The sequence below is a fragment of the Pelodiscus sinensis genome, chromosome 15 (genome assembly GCF_052426305.1).
Source record: "Pelodiscus sinensis isolate ZL-2025 chromosome 15, ASM5242630v1, whole genome shotgun sequence".
In the NCBI taxonomy this organism is placed as follows: Eukaryota; Metazoa; Chordata; order Testudines; family Trionychidae; genus Pelodiscus; species Pelodiscus sinensis.
The window spans coordinates 40,803,201-40,823,678 of NC_143066.1; the positions used below are offsets into that span (position 1 = coordinate 40,803,201).

Here is a 20,478-nt window from a genome sequence, read left to right on the forward strand (position 1 = left end):
ATTTTAAGTATGTTGGAACTACATCAGGTATATTTTGCTCTAAGTAGATTAGAGTACGGAGACTAGAGCGATCATGCACTAGGAAAGCACATTAAATAAAGCCGAATTACTGTAAACATTTTCCTATCATGCATTTAAGACGGCTCCGAGCTAGAGACTTTGGTTTTGCTGTGTGTCACTGGGCAAGGGTGAAATCAGCAAGCATGAGAGCTACTTAGGAAGAAGCCAGGTGCAGAGTCTGAGTGTGCGAAGCTCAAGGGAAAGGTGAGAAGCTGAACGCTCTTGCACCGTGCGTAGTTTATCTAAAGTACCACTGGAGTGAAGCTTACACTACTGTTCTGTAATCAGTCCAGGTGAGAGAGCCGAGAACAATTTTATGTGACCCCCACTTCAAGGAATTAAAGTGACTGGAACTATCAACTGAACATGAAGGCCTAGTCTACACTGCAAACTTTGGTCGACATAAGCCACATTAAGTTGATCTAATAATGTGTCTGTGCTACTGAGTCCCTTCAGCCAACCTAAGTGGCCTGTAAAGTCAACTTCTGTACCCCATCTCCACGACAGTTGTAGTGCTTGATTCAACATCCACGGACTGATGCGGGGATAGTGCAGATACTGCGTTGTGTCACTCAAATGGACAGTTCTTCAGGTGTGCACCACAGTGCTCCGCTCTGACAAGCGCCTTCAACTTACTGCATGTCAGCCAGATACAGGAAACAGCTGCTTCTGTTAAAGCCCTGGGAACTTCTGAATTTTCATTTCCTGTTTGTTAAGCATGGAGAGCTTGCCAGCACAGCTGACCATGGAGACGCCAGCCACCAACGCGCTCCAGCATGGAGCACACTGGTGATGGTGGATCTTATTGCGGTGTGGGGAGAAGAATCTGTGCAGGCAGAGCCCTGATCCAGTGCCAAGACTGCACAGGGAATGGGAAGCCGAACTACACGTGAAGAGAAAGGAGCTTTGTCAAGCGACCAGTTCTTCTGGTTCTGCCCCACAGACCTGATGCTTTTATGAGGCCTGCATGGGATTTTTGTTGGTGACCCACCACTACCCCCAAAACACTTTGTGGATACTTTCCAGGAGCCACAGGTGACCTCAAGCAACAACAAGGAGGACCCTGCTGACAAGGAAAAGGAGGAGGAGAACAGGAAGCATTCCCCCAACAGCCAAGAACTGTTTTTAATCCTAGAGCACCAGGGCTGTACCCAGAAACTGGCAGCATCCGCTCCCTTGCTGCCTCCATTGCCTTGAGGAGAGAGGCATCACAAGAGCCACCTAGGAGAAACAAGATGACTTTTCAATGCTAGCCCTGGAATTGCAAACCATTCAACAAGTAACATGCTCCCCGTTGGGGGACACTGGTCATACAACCACGCTTTCCCAAACCGACCCATGGCTGTGTTTGGAAAGAGTTGTCTTGTATTGCAAGCAACACTGGAGAAACACTGGGGAAAAAAGGTGGAGGGACTTCCTGTTTGTGTCTCTCTCCCCCCTCCTTTTCCCCTCCCCCCCCAAAACCCAGTGCCACTTCTATAACAAATGATTTACACTGGTGCCAGTCCTCACGCACTATCCAGGTTGGTTAGGAAAGGGGCATTTTCGTGTTCCAGCCTGTGATCCCAAGAATGTCTTAACAAAAGCAGCAGCACAAAACATCTCACCCCTGCCTCCCATCCCCCATGGACAGGGGCTGCTGCCACTCCACACTGCTGCTTCTGTATCCTAGGCAGCAGTGCAAGGCAGCAGGCCTGCACGGGGAGCTCATGGGAGGGCGCTCTCTGGGAGTGGGGCTAGGAGACACTGGCTGCCGGCCCTACCCCCAGGGACTATCGAATAATCATGTAACCACAAAGATTTCATGCAGTTATACAACAATTCAGTTACCTGGTATCTAACATCCCTACCAGTGATACCATCACAGGACCTAACCACATCAGCCACAATATCAGGGCTCATGCACCTGCACATCCACTGTTGTGATCTATGCCATCAACTGCTAGCAATGCTCCTATGCCACGGATACTGGCCACACGAAACAGTCTCTTGTGTCCATTTATCCACTGATTCAATCAGGCATCAGGAATGCCGTCACACAAGCCTGCAGGGGGACACTTTAACCTCCCTGGACCTTCAGTAATAGATTTGAAAGTAGCCATTCTTCTACCAAAGGATTTCAAAACCAGATTACAAAGGGAGACAGCTGAACATTCATTTGCAAATTCAATGCTGTCAATTTAGGACTGAATAAGGATCTCAACTGGTTACCGCATTACAAAGGCAATTTCTCCTCTCTGGATAGTCACATTTCCACAAAATGCTGTAAATGAGCCACTTCCACTCTGACTTGATTAGCCTCATTAACACAAGCAATTTCTTCCATCCATCTATATCTATATCCACACACCCCTACCTTGCCTCGAATTTCCACTGCAATTCATCTGAAGTGGGTTTTACCCATGAAAGCTTATGTCCTAATAAATCTGTCTGTCTCTAAAGTCATGTCTCCTCTAATGGGAAGATCAATGTTGCAATCCAGGGCAATTGATCTTCTGGAGTTTGATTTAGTGGGTCTAGTACTGCAGAGAGCTAGAGGAAGCTGACAGGAGTGTTTGCTTCCATCAGCCTCCTGCTGTGGTGCTGGGTCCTGCCATGAGGGCAGGGAACTGGACTTAATGACCTCTCGAGGTCCCTTCCAGTACTAGTGTTCTAGGATTCTAGACTCCAGCTACATAATTAACGTAGCTGGAGTTGCACATCTTAATTCAACCTCCCCCTTCAGTGTAGACCAGGCCTAGGGTGCCCCAGGACTCTTTGCTGTTTTTGAAGACACAAGCTAATAAGCCCACCCTTTGAGACTTTTCATCTTGGAGATGCAGAGCACCTCAATGTGCTCTTCTTATTGCCTGGCTCCTCAAAATTGGCTGCCAGGCAATCTGCCTCAACCCCCTACCCAAGTGGAAACTTTTCTCCCTTTGTTTCACTGATATTATTAAGCACACAGCCGGCTGCAATAATAAGAATATTGCTTTCACTGAGGTCTAGAAGCAAACAGCACTAGTGACCTTTTAAACATCCAAAAGCATGTTTAACCACTGTTCTGCACTTGCTCTGGGTACAGTTGAACTGAGCCTTAAAGCTGTCCAGATTGCCAGAGTACAGCTTCCTGAGTCATGGGAGGAAGGGGTAGCCTGGGTCTCCCAGGACTACAAATGGCATTTCAACATGAGCAATGCTTATTCTGCAGTCTGGAAAGAAAGTCCCTGCTTGCAGCTTTCTGAAAAGGTCCGTGTTCCTAAAGATGAGCATGTCACGAACATTCCCAACTGTCCCACACTGATGTTGGTGAGATGGCGCCTGTGATTCACCAGCATGTACAACACCACTGAAGTCCCCCTCTCAGTTTAGGTACTCTTTGGCAGCGTGGTCTGGTGCCATGATAGGGACACATGTTCAGTCTATTGCTTCATTGTGGCAAAACCGACAATGTCCTACACGTTACCCAGAGTAGCAACTCTTCTCAGCAGAAGTCTGTCAATGGTCCTGCAAGCCTGGGTCACAGCAGATCCCATGGGAAATTTTTCCATTCCTAATTGATGTTCCACTGATGAGCAGCTGTCTGGTGTTGCAAGCTTCCACGAAGCTATCCCCACTCGCTTCTCCACTGCCAGAGCAGCTCTCATTTTAGTATTGCCATGCTTCAAGGTGGGGGGAAGCTCTTCCCACAGTTCCCGGCAAGTGGCCTTATGCATTCAGAAGCTCGGCAGCCGCAGCTCATCATCCCATGCCTTCATAACAATGCAGTCCCACCAGTCAGTGCTCGTTTCCCCGGCACAGAAACAGGGCTCGACCATGCCAAAGTGATGCATGACTGTTGCACCCACGCATTGCTGCACCATCTCCCAGCAGGACTGCTTGTGTGCTATGCCATTGGTCCACATAGTGGCTCTTGAATCAGATGTGTAAACTCTGAAGCTTAAGGCACGAGGTGTTTGTAATGCTCACCACAGCATACAGCTGAGCAGGGTCCATACTTGTGCAAGGGCGTCTGCGTGGATAACCCAGGCTTGGTTGGTTTGCTGTGGATTTCAGGCATGGAGGGAGGTCAGTGTATCACAAGAAGCTAATGCCACATTCCCATAGCCACCTGTGCCAATGTTTGGTACCATAAGGCAGTGCATGCCCAACTCAAAATTCCACTCCACACTCTGTGGAATAGCTTCCTGCATGGCAGTACTCTGTGCCTCCACACAAGCCCTGCTAGTGAGGGTGCACTCTGCCGACAGCGAGCATAGTATGGAGACAAGACTGACTTGCTTAAATTGGAGGGTCCATGTCGACTTAACTTTGAAGTATAGACATGGCCTAAGGCAATTTGTGCCTTGATAAAACCATCAGATCTCCCTTTACAATCCTACTGGAACCTAGCAGAGAAAATACAAACCAGATCAACATGCATCTCATTAATCCTAGTCTTGAAACAGCACTGAAGCTGCAGTGCTAAAAGCAATAGCAATTGTCCTTAATGTACCTGAAATTAGCCAGGTTAGGCTTTGGCAGTCGCTTACAAATTCTCCACAAGTCTTGCAGCTTCTTGTCCTGGTCCTGTACACTGTGGGAAAGAAAACTTTCAGCTCAGCAAACAGAATTCCTTCAGCTACCAGCAAAGGAAAGGCTTTCATCTACGTACAATTACCCTCTTGCTTCTGCATGTATTCTTTTATACCTGCTCAACTGCCATCATGAACTCTGCTCGCAATAGCCAATGCACTTAGCATATCTCAGAGTGTAACCAAGAGCCTGAAATAGTTGAACACTCAAATGGAATGGAAGCTGGTTTGCTGAAGTATATTTTAATAGTTTTAAAACCAGCTCAGGATATGAATGCATAAAAATTCAAAGATGGATTCAACACAAATATTTATTAGCAGAAGTTGCAAGCCCATTAGCACAATTGTGTGAACTTTTCCTTGAGTTTATTCTTCCTCACTTAATAGTTACATAAGTTAGCACACACATTTCTCTGCATATCTAGATTTTAAGCGCTCTTACTTTGCAACCTGCGTCCATTCTTCATACAGACTGTAGGTCATTAAAGGTTCAGGCAACTCTCGTAAATAGGACTTCAGGGCACCTGCCAGTAAATCATACAGACTCATTAGATTTTGTTTGCTTCAGTCCTCACAATCTGATCCTTGCACCTCAGTGAGGCACCGAGTCTATGCAGGATCAGGCCCTAGACTGAACATACTTCAGACTTCCCCGCCAATGTGTGTGTGCAACACTGAACACAGCGAGGCCTTCTGGCCACTGCAGTGACCCTGTACTCATCTAGCTGAGAAGAACACACACGGTAAAAGCCTCAAGTAGTAACTAAAGCCCTTGTCTGGCAGGACCAGCTGCACAATTATCTTGATCATTTTCAGAGCCCTGCCATGAGAAACAAGATGCTTGTATCAACATGGTCACCTGAGTTTTCAACACTGCTCTGGTCTTCCAGAAATAAATGTGCAAAAGTTCCACAGCACAGGCACCCTTCACTTGGTCTCCAAGGCTGTGCAGTTAGGATGGGAGGCTCACTTTATTTTCATGTACAGTTCATATCTAATATAGCTCATATTGTAATATGTCTGCCAGGTTAAACTTAAAATCAAGTTGCACCTTCATTGCCTGAAGTAGTTTGTACAGGGTGCGATATGGAGTACGCCAAATACCTGCAACGGCATGAGGGTCCGAATAAAATTCATCTAGCTGGGAAGTAGAACAGTCCAAAGCAGCTTTCAGCTTCTTCAGTTTGGAGGCTCCTGCAGCAATTCTGAATAAGCCCTACAGTAGGAGGGTCAAAGCATCAAGTTGACTGGAGCCACAGCTGGTCTCGTCTGTCACGGTTACAATGCTAGCGTACTTACAACCCTACTGTGACCTAGACTCCATTTTCACAGATATTACAAGTTTAATGTTTTGGTTTTGGACTCTGCCATGACAGTCAGCTGCACGAAAGAGAGGAGAGGACTTCCCTGTAGCTGGAGATTCTTCGAGCTGTGTTGCCCATATTGGCAAGCCACTCTCAGGTGCGCAGGGGTGCCAGGACACTGCCATGAAACCCTTTTGGCTCCAGTGCCGTTGACCCAGATGCATTTCCCCATGTTCCCAGCTGAGGTTCTAATAGGCTATGTGGGTCAACAGCTCTCCAGAGAACCCCTTTCCCAGTCTGCAGCAGATGGAATGGAGAGAGAGTACTGGAATGCCGAAAGGGACCACACACATCTCGCAGAACCTCCAGTTATGGGTAAGTAAGCTCTTCAAGTGGTGGCCCCTGTAAGTATTCCAATGGTGAGGGAGTAGCAAGCAGTAATCCGCATGGAGGTGGGTGTCAGGATGCAGAGGAACATTCAGTCTGTACTACAGCGTAGCCCACAGCCACAGCTTGGGTGACAGGGTAGGGAGAGGTGAAGGAGAAGAGATCACCACGTTACTGTTCAATGGACGTCCTGCCAGGAAACGTCTGCTTGGTATGCCAGCATGGTAGCCTGCACTCCTAGAATGTGCTGTAATTGTATCTGTGAGTACGTCACAGCACGTAGCACATCCAGATGCAATCAAAAACTCATTTCGAGATTTGCTGGGAGGCAAGTGTTTGGCCTTTGGACTCATCTGCACTTGCTACAAATAGCTTCGGTGGTGTCCAAAAGACATGGGCTCTCTAGGGGCAGAAGGCAAAGACATGGCGGATGACAAGGGAGTGAAGGGGTTTCAGTCCCCCTTGGAGGCATGCATGGCCAAATATACGCTGAGCTGGGAGCGCAAGGAAATGCATGGCACAAGTGTGGGTCAACAGACACGCCTATGAAAACCTTCTGGCTCCAGCATGTGCATACCCACGACTGGAATACACAAGCGACCATCACTTGAAGAAGGCACAACCATGCTTTCATTTCTCTCTCGGCTAGTCTGTTTTCTACATTTAGGTTAAATTGCATCTGATTTTTGGATGTAACTGACAAACATAAGCCTGGAAGGCTTCTAATATCACACCAGTGGACAAAATGCACATGCACTTATGCACCCTAGCACAAACTCACACAGGTATGGTTACTACATCCTCACCCAATAATTTTACAGGTTCTAATGTGTCGATCTTCCTTTGAGTGGAGCCTTTTACATGAGAAAAAGACCAGTGCACATGAAGTAGAAGTCCTTACCTCCTCTTTCATTCCTGTTTCCAAGAGCATCATTACACAAGCTTCAATAGGGAGTGCAATTTCACGACCACTGCGTTTGAGATGCTCTTCCAATAGTGTTCCAAAGGCTGGCTTTTCTGTCCATTTGTCTAGTTAAAGAGCAGAAGAACACTGAGCTACATATCCAATATAACTTGTATTATGCCCCAGAGATAAGTTTAGAGAAGAGTCGCCAGTAGGGCCGTGGAAATTTACCAAAAAGGCAGCAGCAAGTTTGAGTCTTGATTTGTAAGAGCCTCTTAAATTTATGAAGAGAGAAAAATGATGAGCCTGCAGGTGTCACCATGACTGTAAAAAATGACCCATCTCTCTTGGATGGAAATTTATTCCCTTGCATGAGTGGAAGACATTATGTCCTCACCATGAGCTAGTTGGAATGCATTAATGTGGTTTTAAATTTATTAAATTCATTCCGATTCTCCAAGGGACTAGACTTGCGTTCAAAGTGTAGACTTGCATTCCCCTTGTAGATATAGAATTTTGCACGGAATAAGTTCAAATTACTTGGTCTGAGCTATTTGTAACATGGTTTTTTACCTGCAGCTGACATTTATGTTAACAGCTAAAACAAAAACAGAGCCTTCTGAGTTAAAATTGTTAGTTATTTAGACATTTATCATTAGTGGCCCCATGTCTCCACAAGAATCACCATATTAAAGGGTCTGTCATTCTTCTAGTATCAATCCTACCCTCTCTTTTCCAAAAAAGCATTCAAGCTCACTTGACAACTTTCCTCATGGCTGCAATGCCTGGGTTGGTTTTGCTTGCTTTTTAAAAAAAAGTTTGACCCAAAATATTTCCCCCATTATAGGGCATCTTGATTTGCCCCGATACATTATTTTTCTACTTAGCCAGGATTCTCTGCTGCTGTCACTGAAAAAATGCATGGAAAGCACAGGCGAGCTGCTAGTCTCTCAGGCACTTGTTTTTTCAGAAAGAAAAAAAAAATTAAAGAGCTGAGTATACCAGGTTTGAAAGTCTGGTGCAGATGCACTGTGGCTTCTACTAAGAATGTCGTTCACATACTGTATGGATGAAATGTGAAAAGCTACACCACTACTACCTGGCATTTCTTTAGCTTTTTTCATCCACTCACCACTAAGTGCTTGACAGAAGGCAAGCAAGTTATAACTATCCAAGTTTTTACAAACAGCAGCAAAAGTGAGGTGCAGAGAGCTTACGTGTCACTCAAAGTCAATCACTTAGAGCAGAGTTAGGACAAGAACCCCAGTCTGCTCCAGGCATCCACTGGATCATTCTGCTTCCCAGGCTGCTTTTGAAGCAATCCAGACACCATCTAATACTTTGCAATTATTCACTTCTTAGTCTATCGAGTGTTGAGAAAACTGGGGAATGAATATGCAAGGAAGCAAACCAGAGATACTTGCCTTAGATACAGAACAGATCTCAGCTGTCCACAGCACTCCAGGAAGATGCTTATTAGTTTGCAATATCCACAAAATAGCATCTTCCATGAGGTCTATTTAATGCAGCTAGTGTGTCTCACTTTCAGCAAAATCATATTTCTAAATACCTTGCTTTAGAGAATTTAAGAATTGCCACTTGGACCATAGCTTGTTGTGCTCTGTCTACATCTCTGCACACTTGATACCGATCATGATTGAGTGGGGCCTCAGAGTTGGCTCCAGTTAAACCCTTTGGCACTAATGACTTCAACAACAATAATAGGCATGATAAGGATGATGTTTAGGACAATTTAAGGGTAATCGTACACTCTAGCTGACTAATGCAGAACTTGATAGATCAGAAGTAGCTGCCTTATTTAAATGCACACTTAACAGTTGATGTAGGGTAGCTCTGCAGTCTGGAATACTTAGAATTATCCTTAGGGCTGAGGGGCAAGGATGTAGTAGCAGTAAAAGATGCACAGGGGAAGGGGGGGGGGGAGGTGGAGGATCCAGGAAAAAAATAATTCCGCCCCCCCCCCCCAAGTTTAGATTCAGATTTAAGGCCAGAAAGGACCATCATGCTCATATACTGTGATCATTTGCACATTGCAGGCCAGAAAACCCATCCACCTCCTCCTATGATAAGCCCGTATCCGCTGGATGTGCTACTAACATCCTCAAATCTGCAGACAAAGTTACAGAAGAGTCACCATTTACTCTAATTCAAAGCAGCAAAAGCAGGCAAAAAACCTGTAGAGAGGAGTTTGAATCTGACAATACTAGCACAGAAACTAGGATCCTACCTTTTCTCTCAAAGGAGAATTCCCTTTGGCACAAAGGTGCCAGAAAGAGGTTAATGAGAAGTCACACTGTCCAGGTGAGAGGGAGTACCTAGGGCAACCTAAAAACACAAGCCTTCCCTTTCTCTCTCCACGTCAGACAGACCCTTTTGTGTTAGATTAGTGTGTTAATAGAGGACTGGAGGAACTCCAGAGAGCACAGCAGCAAGAGAGGGAAGTATGTTGGGGAATGTAACATTGTTAAAAAGCTCACAATGTCCTTATTAAAGGGTCTGCATGCAAAAGAGTCAAGATAAAGGAGGAGAACAGAGTGCAGAGGTGGCACAGGCAAGGAGAAGCGTCAGCCAGAGCACAAGTTACTTTACCTTGATGGGCTTGAATTTCAGGGAGGACCTTTTCTAAGACTGCTAATGCTTTTCTATGGTAATCTGCTTGTGCTTCTAATAACTGAGAACAGAACCCATATTTTAAAAAAAACAAAAACATTGTTAGCTTCTGAAGAACACATACAGACATTAGATGGTTTAGCACATTAAATGTAAACTAAAGGGTTTTTTGTATATTACAAAACCCATAACTGAATGTAAGCAAACAAAAGGACACTCACCATGACAAAGTATCTGGCATACTCCCCTTCTTTGGACACGAAGTTATACATATCTGCAGCAAGTTGATCCTTTGAGGAAAGACAGACAAACCGTGTAATTTCATAAGCCATTTTCCATTGTGGAAATCAAATGTACGCATGTAATGTGTTTGGCAGGCCATTAGATTTACATACTCATTAAGAATACAGGCAGTCCCCGACTTATGCGGATCCGCACTTACGAACGGGGCTTTTCTCGCCCCGGAGCTCACGGGCGGCAGCTCGCCACCCGTGTCCTCCGGGGCGAGAAAAGCTTCTCCTGGTCTCCCTGGTCTGCTGGGGGGGGGTCCAGCAAAGCCGCTGGACCCCCCCCCCCCCCCCCCCCAGCAGACCAGGGACACCTGAGCAAAGCCGCTGCCTGGGCGGCTTTGCTCCCGGGCAAATGAGCAAAGCCGCCCAGGCGGCAGCTTTGCTCTGGTGTCCCTGGTCTGCTGGGGGGGGGGGGGGGGTCCAGCAGCTTTGCTGGACCCCCCCCCCCCCCAGCAGACCAGGGGGACAGGAGCAAAGGCTTGGAGCACGCCCACAGCGGGACAGCCCGGGCGCGCCTGGGCTGTCCCGCTGCGGGCGTGCTCCAAGGCTTTGCTCCCCCTCTCCCTGCAGACCAGGGAGACGGAGAGCAAAGCCGCTGAGCACGCCCGCAGGGGGACAGCCCAAGCGCGCCCGGGCTGTTCCGCTGCGGGCATGCTCTGCGACACTGCTCTCCGTCTCCCTGGTCTGCAGGGAGACAGGGAGCAAAGCCTTGGAGCATGCCCACAGCGGGCGTGCTCCAAGGCTTTGCTCCTGTCCCCCTGGTCTGCTGATCAGTTTCAGCAGCAGCTGACTTGGGGACGCCTGGGTTTCTTAAGTTGAATCTGTATGTAAGTCAGAACTGGCATCCAGATTCAGCCACGGTTGAAACTGATCAGTTTCAGCAGCAGCTGACGCCAGTTCCTACTTACATACAGATTCAACTTAAGAACAAACCTACAGTCCCTATCTTGTACGTAACCCGGGGACTGCTTGTACAAGTATTTCTGCCACTCAACCTAGTACTGAGAAGCTTCACCTGGAATATCATGGCCAGTTCTCAGCATCACACTTTGGAAAGATGTGGACCAAGTCTAGTGGCAGCAAAAATGACTGAAGATCTAAAAACATGATCTATGAGGGAAAATTAAACTAGATGTAGACATGTGGTCACCTCATCTCAAAAAGAGATATATTGGCATTGGAAAAGGTTCAGAAAAGGGCAACAAAAATGATTAGGGATTTGGAAAGGGTCCCATATGAAGAGAGATTAAAAAGACGGGGACTTCTCAGCTTGGAAAAGAGAAGACTAAGGGGTGGGGGGATAGGATAGAGGTGTATAAACTCATGACTGGTACGGAAAAAGTGAATAAGGAAAAGTTATGTACTTATACCCAGAACAAAAGAACTAGGGGTCACCAAATGAAATTAATAAGTAGCAGGTTTAAAACAAACAAAAGGAAGTTTATCTTCACTCAGCGCACAGTCAACCTGTGGAACTCCTTGCCAGAGGATGTGGAGAAGGCTAGAACTTTACCAGGGTTCAAAAAAGAGCTAGATACATTCATGGAGGTTAGGGTCCATCAATGGCTATTAGCCAGGATGGGTCGAAATGGTATCCCTAGCCTCTGTTTCTCTGGAGGTGGGGGGGAGGGGCCCAAAAAATCACATGAGGATTACCTGTTGTGTTCCCTTCCCTCTGGGGCACCTGGTATTGGCTACTGTTGGCAGACAGGATACTAGGCTAGATGAACCTTTGGTCTGACCCACTATGGCTGTTCTTAGCATTTAGTCTGGAGAAGGGAAGACTGTGGAGGCACATAAGTCTAAGTGCATAATGGGTTGTTATAAAGAAGAGGGTGATCAAGTTGTTCTCCTTAACCTAGAGGACAGTACAAGGAGTAATGGGCTTAAACCGCAGCTATGGCGGTTTAAGGTAATGATTAGGAAAATCTTCCTAACTCCCAAGGTAATTGAGCACTGCAGCAAGTTACTGGGGGAAGTTGTGGAATCTGTCACTGAAGGTTTTTAAGAAAAGATCAGAAAATACCTGTCAGAGATGGACAACCTAGGCTGTTGAGTGGGCATGAGTGGCCCTCCATCTCAGTGGGCCGCAAGATTGTTAGAACCTAGAGAGTCTCCTGGGATAGGTGAGTTTTGCTAACTGCATGTGTTTCCCTAGAATGTGTGTGATGGGCTGCAGAGGGACTACCCGGCTCAGTCAGTGTTGAGTGCAGTCAGCACACGTCTTACTTCACATACCCTGGCCTCGTGCATGTCACTGTAGTAATACCAGTAAGGGACACACTACACAGACAGGTGGCCAGATTCTGCTGGCTTCCCAAATGCGCACGTAGAACCCCAATGGGCTGCACGGAGCCCACACGCTGCAGGTTGCCCACTGGTCTAAATATTTCTTGGTCCTCCCTCAGGGCAGAGGTCTGCACTAGATGACCTATCAAGATCCCTTCCAGGTCTACCTGTCCCTGATTCATATTACATAATATTCCCTTGCTAAGCCCAAACCGCTGACTCTCCAGGAGTTAGCTAGCCACTTGCCCACAGCAGGGATGTAACAGTGGAGTCACTTAACCAAGAAGCAAAAGCTACCTGCATTTCCTCCCCCCACCAGAGCATTTTTTAAGCAGGCTGCCAGCAGTCCGGCTCAGTCCTGGCTCACGCGGTGTCTAGGACCTCCCCCTGCTGCAGCTCTGCATTTAAAGTGTATTAGAGCCAGGCTGCCTGCCCGCCCGCCTGGTTCCTGTTGCAGCTCATGCTGGGTCCAGGAGCTCAAACCCCCCCACCCAAGGCAGGGGCTGGTGCCATCCTGCACTGCTGCCTATCAGTTTTTAAAACTGGCTCCCCTTGTGGATCAACTCCCAGGCTGCGCAGTGGCAGGGGGCTTCTTGGGAGTGGGGCCTGGGGACTATCGAACAGTTGAATTCTTATTGATTAGTCATGAGATTAATCGACTATTCAATTAACCGATATTTAACATCCCAGGCCACAGCACACTGATCAGTTGCAGGCTATCAAGGGGACGCCTGGGATAAGCAGCAATGGCAGCTACAGCTCAGTGCTTCAGCTTGACATGTTTCCCTTTGGGAGGGCTGAGAGGAAAAAGGCAGTCTTAGGAATACCCTTCAAAATCCACACTTCTGCCCAGCTACCCAGGACAAATCAAAGGTCTGCACTATGAAACCTTAGTATAGATAGATCATCAGGCAGCAACAATACTGACAGTATCAGCCCTTTAAATAAGTAAGTTTAGCCATTCAAATGGCACCTTGGTCCATTTTTATCCAAGCATTTTTGGATTTTACTTTCTATTTTTATTTACTAAAGCAAGTCAAGATGCCCCTAACTAGGATTTGTGCTTGGTTATTTTAGCAGGACATGGTAGAAATACCTACAGATTTAGTTATAAAACTCATTACTTCTCAAAGACATTCCTGCCCAAACTCCACAGTAGCGAGATGCAACAGTTCTTGACTGTTTTGTTACTCAGCTTGAAAGTAAAGAAAGGCAGAACAAAGCCCAGTGAAGAATCGCCAGTATGGGGTTGGGACACCTGAGGGATAGGTTATGAGGAAATTGGGAGCATAATCTTCAGGTTATTGTCTTAAAATCCATCCTCCTACTTGGCACCTAACGGCTTTTGTGGTGTAGAGTCTGTAAACACAGACAGACATCTCAGTGCAGACCGAATGGTGAGATGTTCACAGTTATTTCCCTTGTTTGTAGACCAGAGAGACCATATTCACTTTATTGAGAAACCAGTGCAAGGTTTGGGGCAACCTTTTTACTTTTGGGATTGACAACAGTACTTGACCTTTTGGAGAGCAGTAAGATATCCCAGAATCAGGAACAAACAGCTAAAGGAGAATGGTCAATCCAGCCAGTCTTTGTATTGCTGATTAGCCTAGGTATTCCTTATTAATGGCACATTGTTTTAGAGTGCTTAACAGCCCACTGAAGTTTGACATGGTGGTAGTAATTACAACTGGTGCCACAAAGGTGTACAAAGTCATCCACAGATGTGCCCTTAGTGGCAGATCTAGCCAAGGAGAGGATTCACAGAGCCAGCCTTACCTTGCATTGTTCTACTTTATTTCCAGCCTCATCCATCTCTTCCTTAAGGGAATCTATTTTGGATGGATGCATTTGAAAGTTAGTCCCCGAGGTCTTGCAAGCTTGGCTGTATCTGTATAAGAGACACACAGTCAGCGCTTAATGCCTTACTTACAAAAACCAAAGTCTTTCAGGTCCCCTCTTCTTAACTGCTTACCTGTGGTAAGCAGACAATCTATTTACTGCTACAAGAAGTAGTTTCAAATCTAGGTCCCAATAAAATCCCCTCCTGTGTCATTTGTGTAAAACATGCTAGTGTCTTGTAGAAGACACACAGGGTGGCAAAGTCAATCTAACACGTCACTCAATGATAGCATGGGTCCTGCTGCCACTCATCTCCAACATGGATGTGGCCTCTGCAAAGACCAACAGTCCTACCAAACACCCCAGGCAGTTCAGAGAAAGGAGTGTGATTTAATATCTGCAGGCCACATTTCCTTAATCAAGATGGCATTTATCCATAACAGGGTCAGTAAGCCAGGATGTACAGAGCTCTGACGTTTAAGTTGGGCAGTGTCCTGAGAAAAATCACTCGATAACATTACGAAAGCACTCCAACAGGGCAACAATTAAAATCCTATGGCCAACACGATAACGATGCCTAGTCCTCAATCTGGTATTCACAAGCAGATGGTGCCAAGTATACAACACTGAAAGGATTTTGTAAAAGTTCTAGTCACCTCCTGATCAAATTCATCTAACAAGCAGTATAAGCTTTGCTGCCCCAAGGAATGCTTCTCAATATCATGCAGCATAAGATTTTGACATTTGTTGGTCTCATTAAATTATTGAATTAAGTGAAGTAGACAAAAGGTGCACTCTTGTATTCACAGCTTCTCTACCTAAACCTGTGGCTCACAATACGAGAGATCTAAATTTGGCCCATATTAATATCAGAAAGCCCATGTATTCTCTTGTACCATTTAAACTTAATTGATTTTTTTCTGTAAATGTTAACATGCACACTACATCCCGTTAGAAGCAAATATCAGAGCGAAGTCAGGCACGGAGAAGAATTGAACATGTACTAAACAAACTGAATGGTGTTTGAAATACCTTCTTACCTAGCTCTTGCAGAATCCCAGTCCAAAACCAACTTTGCAAGCTGTTTCCTCTGCTTCTGAACATTGGGGATTTCTGTCTGAAACCACAGACATCTAATGTTTATATTTACTTTAGAACTGCGTCATGCAGTTATGTGTAACTGAAGTTTGTAACCCTTAAAATAACACAATCCTGCATTAAATACAAATAAAAGATTACCTTTTTAAAATAGAAGTGAAGACTGCGGCGTGCAGTTATGATTTTGCTCAGAAAATATCATGCAGTACGTGTTCTTAGAGCATGCTGAAGTGACTTACCTCTGTTAGCTGGTTTAGTGGCTCTAAAACGTCTTTTTCAATCTGTACCTCATGGTGAGAAAGCTCTACTGCCAGTTTATTCTCTGCATCACCACAAGTGTCCAGCATCTTCCTTTAAAAAATAAAAAATGACAGGAAAGCGTTGTGTAGTTTAGTCAAGTTCTTATGCACCTACAAGACAAACCCTTTGTCCAACTTCTAGCTATGTTGTGCTTCTGAAAATGCCAGGGATTCCTTTGCTGACCAAACTAGGGTAGCTGGCTCTATGCTATCTGCTCCTAGCTCTGACAGGGGCACATCGGGGTGAGCCCAGGCAGGCAGCAGGAATGGCTAGCACACTTTGTTCAGCCCCTCGGGAATCTCTATTACTATTGCAACTGAAATGTCTTCCGGATGCTTTAAGTTATTCTAGGGGATGAAGCAGCCCCAGGCTTGGGGGTGCAGAAAGGCTTCAGGGTCAATTCTCCATCCTACCACTTTCAGACCCTTCAGTGAATAGTTTGATTAGACTTCAGGTCCTGGTTCTGAATGTGTTTGATTTTCCCCTTTCCAATGTACATACATCCCTTTAATATCAAAAACTTAATACTGTAATATCAAGCAACAACATAGTTGACAGATTCAAAACCCAGACCATGATTTGGCCTTTGTTCTGAAAGATCAACCAGGATTACTTCAATATTATGACCTTTTCCTTAAGTTCCAGTCTCAGCCCTAAAATAAATTCCCAGGCTTTTAGGGAAGCCTCCATCCTCCTCATTAGAATACATTTCAAGTTTGAAGAAAATGTTGGTTCCTGGGAATCTGGAATTCATTGTTAGCTTACTGAGGTTAGCTTGTTTCAGAACTCTACAATCAGTGATTCATTGACAGACAGGGAGGGTGTATCTAATGGGATGCTACAGGGGTCAGTCTTGGGGCTGATACTATTTGATATTTTCCTTTAGGGGTTGGATAACAGTGGTGAATCTTATAAAGTCTGCAGAGGACACCAAGCTTGAAAAGGTTGCGTGCACTTTGGAGGACAGCATTAGAATTCAAAATGACCTTGATAAATTGGAGAACTGGTCTGAATTCAACAAGATGAAATGTGACAAGGACAAGTGAAAAGTATTTTCCTTCCTAAGCAAAGAAATCAAATGCAGATCTACAAAATGGGGAATGACTGGCTAGATAGTTGTATAGCTGTAAAGGATCTGGGTGTTAGAGAGGATCAGAAATTGAATACAAGTCACGTAAAGACAGCTGCAAAATAGACTATTATCTTGGCGTATATTAACAAGACTGTTGTAAGATATGGGAGGTAAACGTCTCACTATTTGGCACTGGTGCAGCCTCAGCTGGAAAACTGTATCCAATTCTGGGCACCAAACTTAGGAAAGATGTGGACCAATTGGAAAAAGTTCAGAGAACAACAAGGATGCTAGAAAGTTTAGAGCTCTTGACCCATGAGGAAAGGTTAAAAATAGGACATGCTTAGGCCTGAGAAAAGACAGCCAGGATAACAGACTTAATGTAGGTTATAGGCCGTTTTAAAGAGGATGGTGATCAATTGTCTTCTACATCCACTGAATGACAGGTTGTAATTGGCTTAATTTGCAGAAAGGGAGGCTTAGGTTGGATATTAAGGAAAGTGTTCTAACCAGGAAGGTAGTTAAGCTCTCAAACAGGCTTCAAAGAGGCATGTGATTAAGGAGACTGATGAAAGGTCTAGAAAACATGAGCTATCAGGGAAGACTGAAAGAATTGGGCTTCTTTAGTTTGGAAAGGAGAAGACTGAGAGGGGATGTGACAGCAGCTTTCAAATATCGAAAAGGGTGTTAACAAGGAGGAGGGAGAAAAATTGTTCTCCTTGGCCTCGGAGGACAGGACATGAAGCAATGGGCTGAAATTGCAGCAAGGGAGGTTTAGATTGGACATTAGGAAAAACTTCCTACCTGTCAGGGTGGTGAAACACTGGAATAAGTTGCCTGGGGAGGTTGTGGAGTCTCCATCCCTGGAGATATTCAAGAGTAGGTTGGACAGACACCTCTCAGGGATATCTGGTGCTTGGTCCTTCCGTGAGGACAAGGGACTGGACTCAATGACCTCTTGAGGCCCCTTCTAGTTCTAGGATTCCATGATGTGGACTCTCCAATAAACTTGTTTTTAAAAAAACCTCTAACGAACACCTGTCAGGGATGGTCTAAGTTTGTCTAGACTTGCCACTGTGCAAGGGGCTGTGCTAGCTGGCCTCTTGAGGTTCCTTTCAGACCCACATTTCTATGATTTTATGAAAAAAGCTGCCAATGTGTCTAGATCAATAAATTAACATCAACTTAAGGGCTGAAGACTATCAGCACAGTCCTGCAGATTGTCTAAACTGACGCAGCACTTAAACTGGATTAGCTCCTAACCATTACTTTAATGTAACTAAAGGTACAAGCATGTTAGCAGACACATTTTACAGAAGTTACTGCATGCAGAGCTAATCGTTGAGGGGTCACAGCTCCACAAAACGCCAGGCACTTACCCCAACAGAGTATCATCAGTGAGCTGGACAGATCCTTCTTGCATATTTTGGGCAAAAGCTGTTAGAGGAAGCTTTTTCTGTAGAAGAGAAGAGACTCAGCATTTAGTTTCCCTCCCTTAAGATACTCTTTGCAGTCTTTTTCCAAGGCATCTGTTTTAAAGTTTGCCCTTCCCTTTCCTACACTCTCCACGGAAGTATTTTTTGGCTATTTCATTTAGAGTTCCAGATCAGCTTAATGGCCTTTGAAATGAATTTAAAATTATATTTGCTACTCTTGTGGGTATGATAGGATAGTCGAGAGATTAACTCTCAAGCTAAACGGCCAATTTAAAAGCTGCACAGGAGAAAGTTGAATATAGTCGAGGTGCTAATGATCATGCATCATAATTTAGGAAGCAGTTAGAGTAGACATCTAGTTAGTGCAAGCTGTTTAGCCAGAGTAAGCTTGACTTTCAGAAGGCCAACCAACCAAGGCTGCTTTTCAACCCAGTTATAGTTTTTGACCATGAAACACTTGGTGTAGTGTGTCTCACAAGACTCACTTTTAGATTTTTCTATTGGAACTACATCTTCTCACCTGGTCTCTATTAACTATGATTACCTCAATGAAAACTGGCCATAGATTCTATTGTGTGTATAGAGATTACAACTTTGCTTGAGGTCTATACAGAGGTTTGAAAATCTGTTGGGAGGGTGTTCTCAAAGTCTGTGTATAAGAACCAGAGTTATTTGATTGGGGACCTTGTGCAAGGCCATCTCCAGATGTTTATAGGATAAATATTTAGCTTATTTTGTGGGAAGGTCTGACAGATTTTACTCAACAGAATTCTGTACGTGCTTTTAAGAGTTAGCGACTGAACTAGACTGAGCACCTGAAACTCCTAACAAAGCCAGCAGCAGCTGCCGAGGCTCAGCACACCTAAAAAGCTCTCCTAAGTCAACCACATTCCCCAGCGCCAGGGAACAGAGGAGGTGCTCTGACAGTGCACAGTGGGGCTACTGAGGCTGGCTTGTGAAGGATATCAAAGCATTCCAATCAGTAGGAAATGTCAACAAATGGGATGACTCTGGACATGACAGCTGTTCAGTACATGGAAGGCTTTGCAGACCAGACTCAGTGCAGTCTGAAGTGCTTTGTACTTACATGTCTTTTATCAGCATCGGTGCCATACTGGCCCTGGAAACATGCTGTGAGCCTCTTCTGTGCAATATGGCACACAGATCTGACTGTGTCCAAACGTCTCTCAATCTAGCCATGGAAAAAGGAAAAAAACAGAAGTTATTTTCTTGGCCTCAGCACATCATCTTCCTCCTGTGCCACATTTAGTTCATGTTTGCGCATTTCTCAAGTGCGACAGCTTAAAGAAAACTCAGTTTAGCAGAAAGGCTGACAGGAAATTTAGTGTGAAGGGGACTTCAATGATTTCCATTGATGGTGGCACAAACTTTCCCTGATGTTGTTGTGACCTGCAGAACTCAAGAGGCTTGAGAACAGATGGGAAGGAGGTGGCAATGTTGTTTTCCCTCATACAGCAGCCAGAAGGGGTTCCCACTTTGACACCCATGATTTGGAGTTTGACATGAAAGACATGACCACATGCATTATTTAGGGACAGTATCCCAGTGAGAATTCAATAGCCCTGCTCCTTCCCTACAGCTGTAGGCAAGTGGACTGGAGGACAACCAAGTGGGTGCAGTGCCACCTAAGTGTTGCCCTTGACCAGTGCTGCCCCCGCCTCCCCCCCCCCCCACCTTCATCATTGGTCTTTAGCTAGCAGGTTTGCCCTCTGGTTATCAAGCACGAAGGAAAATTCCAAGTCCATGCACTAGCACAGTGTTTCTCAACCTTTTTTTGCTCATGGCCCCCTTCTGAGCCTCATTTACCTCTGTAGCCCCCCACATAGCGGCTGTTAGTTGGAAAAGAAGGTCCATAATTTACCTACTGTTCTGTTTTTTCCATGTGGCCCCCTAGAGGTAGGGTGTGGCCTTTGGGGAGCCATATGGCCCACGGTTGAGAACCACTGCACTAGCAGATGGAGGCCAAGGTGATACGTGCATGGATGGGTGGAAAAGATAGATGAGGTCAAGAAGTGCTCAAGGGTTTTTGTGAGGGAAGAAAAAAAAATCAGAATGTTTTTAACATCTGCATGTAAGTTCTGCTTAGTGCATATGAACCCTTGTCCTCGCTACCTCAAATGTTAAACTGTCTTTGGCTATTTTAAGATTATTTCACTTCAAGAACCACTACAAACCAATAATGGAAATAGTTAAAGGATTCTTATCAAGAATACTCCCCCAAAAGTGAATGTGTTGGGGGTTGGGCTGCTTATGGTACTATAAACTTGACGTACAGTGTCAAAGGAATGCAG

At 45.3% G+C, this 20,478-nt stretch overlaps 1 protein-coding gene across 11 annotated transcripts in view; it reads right to left on the reverse strand.

Annotated features, from left to right (window-relative positions):
* Positions 1–20,478, reverse strand: part of ARHGAP17 (Rho GTPase activating protein 17) — a 77,766-nt gene that overhangs the window by 15,397 nt on the left and 41,891 nt on the right. For all 11 annotated transcript variants that reach the window (XR_012896219.2, XR_012896218.2, XM_075899881.2 and 8 more), the window contains 11 exons: positions 19,254–19,358; positions 18,110–18,186; positions 15,598–15,709; positions 15,301–15,377; positions 14,198–14,309; positions 10,061–10,129; positions 9,819–9,900; positions 7,206–7,333; positions 5,718–5,829; positions 5,056–5,137; positions 4,535–4,615 (listed from right to left, as the gene is read on the reverse strand). Coding sequence is in view for 9 of the 11 variants with exons in the window: in XM_075899881.2 (XP_075755996.2) it covers positions 4,535–4,615; positions 5,056–5,137; positions 5,718–5,829; positions 7,206–7,333; positions 9,819–9,900; positions 10,061–10,129; positions 14,198–14,309; positions 15,301–15,377; positions 15,598–15,709; positions 18,110–18,186; positions 19,254–19,358 (1,037 nt within the window). In the remaining 2 variants the exon portion in view is untranslated. The remainder of the gene's footprint in view (positions 1–4,534; positions 4,616–5,055; positions 5,138–5,717; positions 5,830–7,205; positions 7,334–9,818; positions 9,901–10,060; positions 10,130–14,197; positions 14,310–15,300; positions 15,378–15,597; positions 15,710–18,109; positions 18,187–19,253; positions 19,359–20,478) is intronic.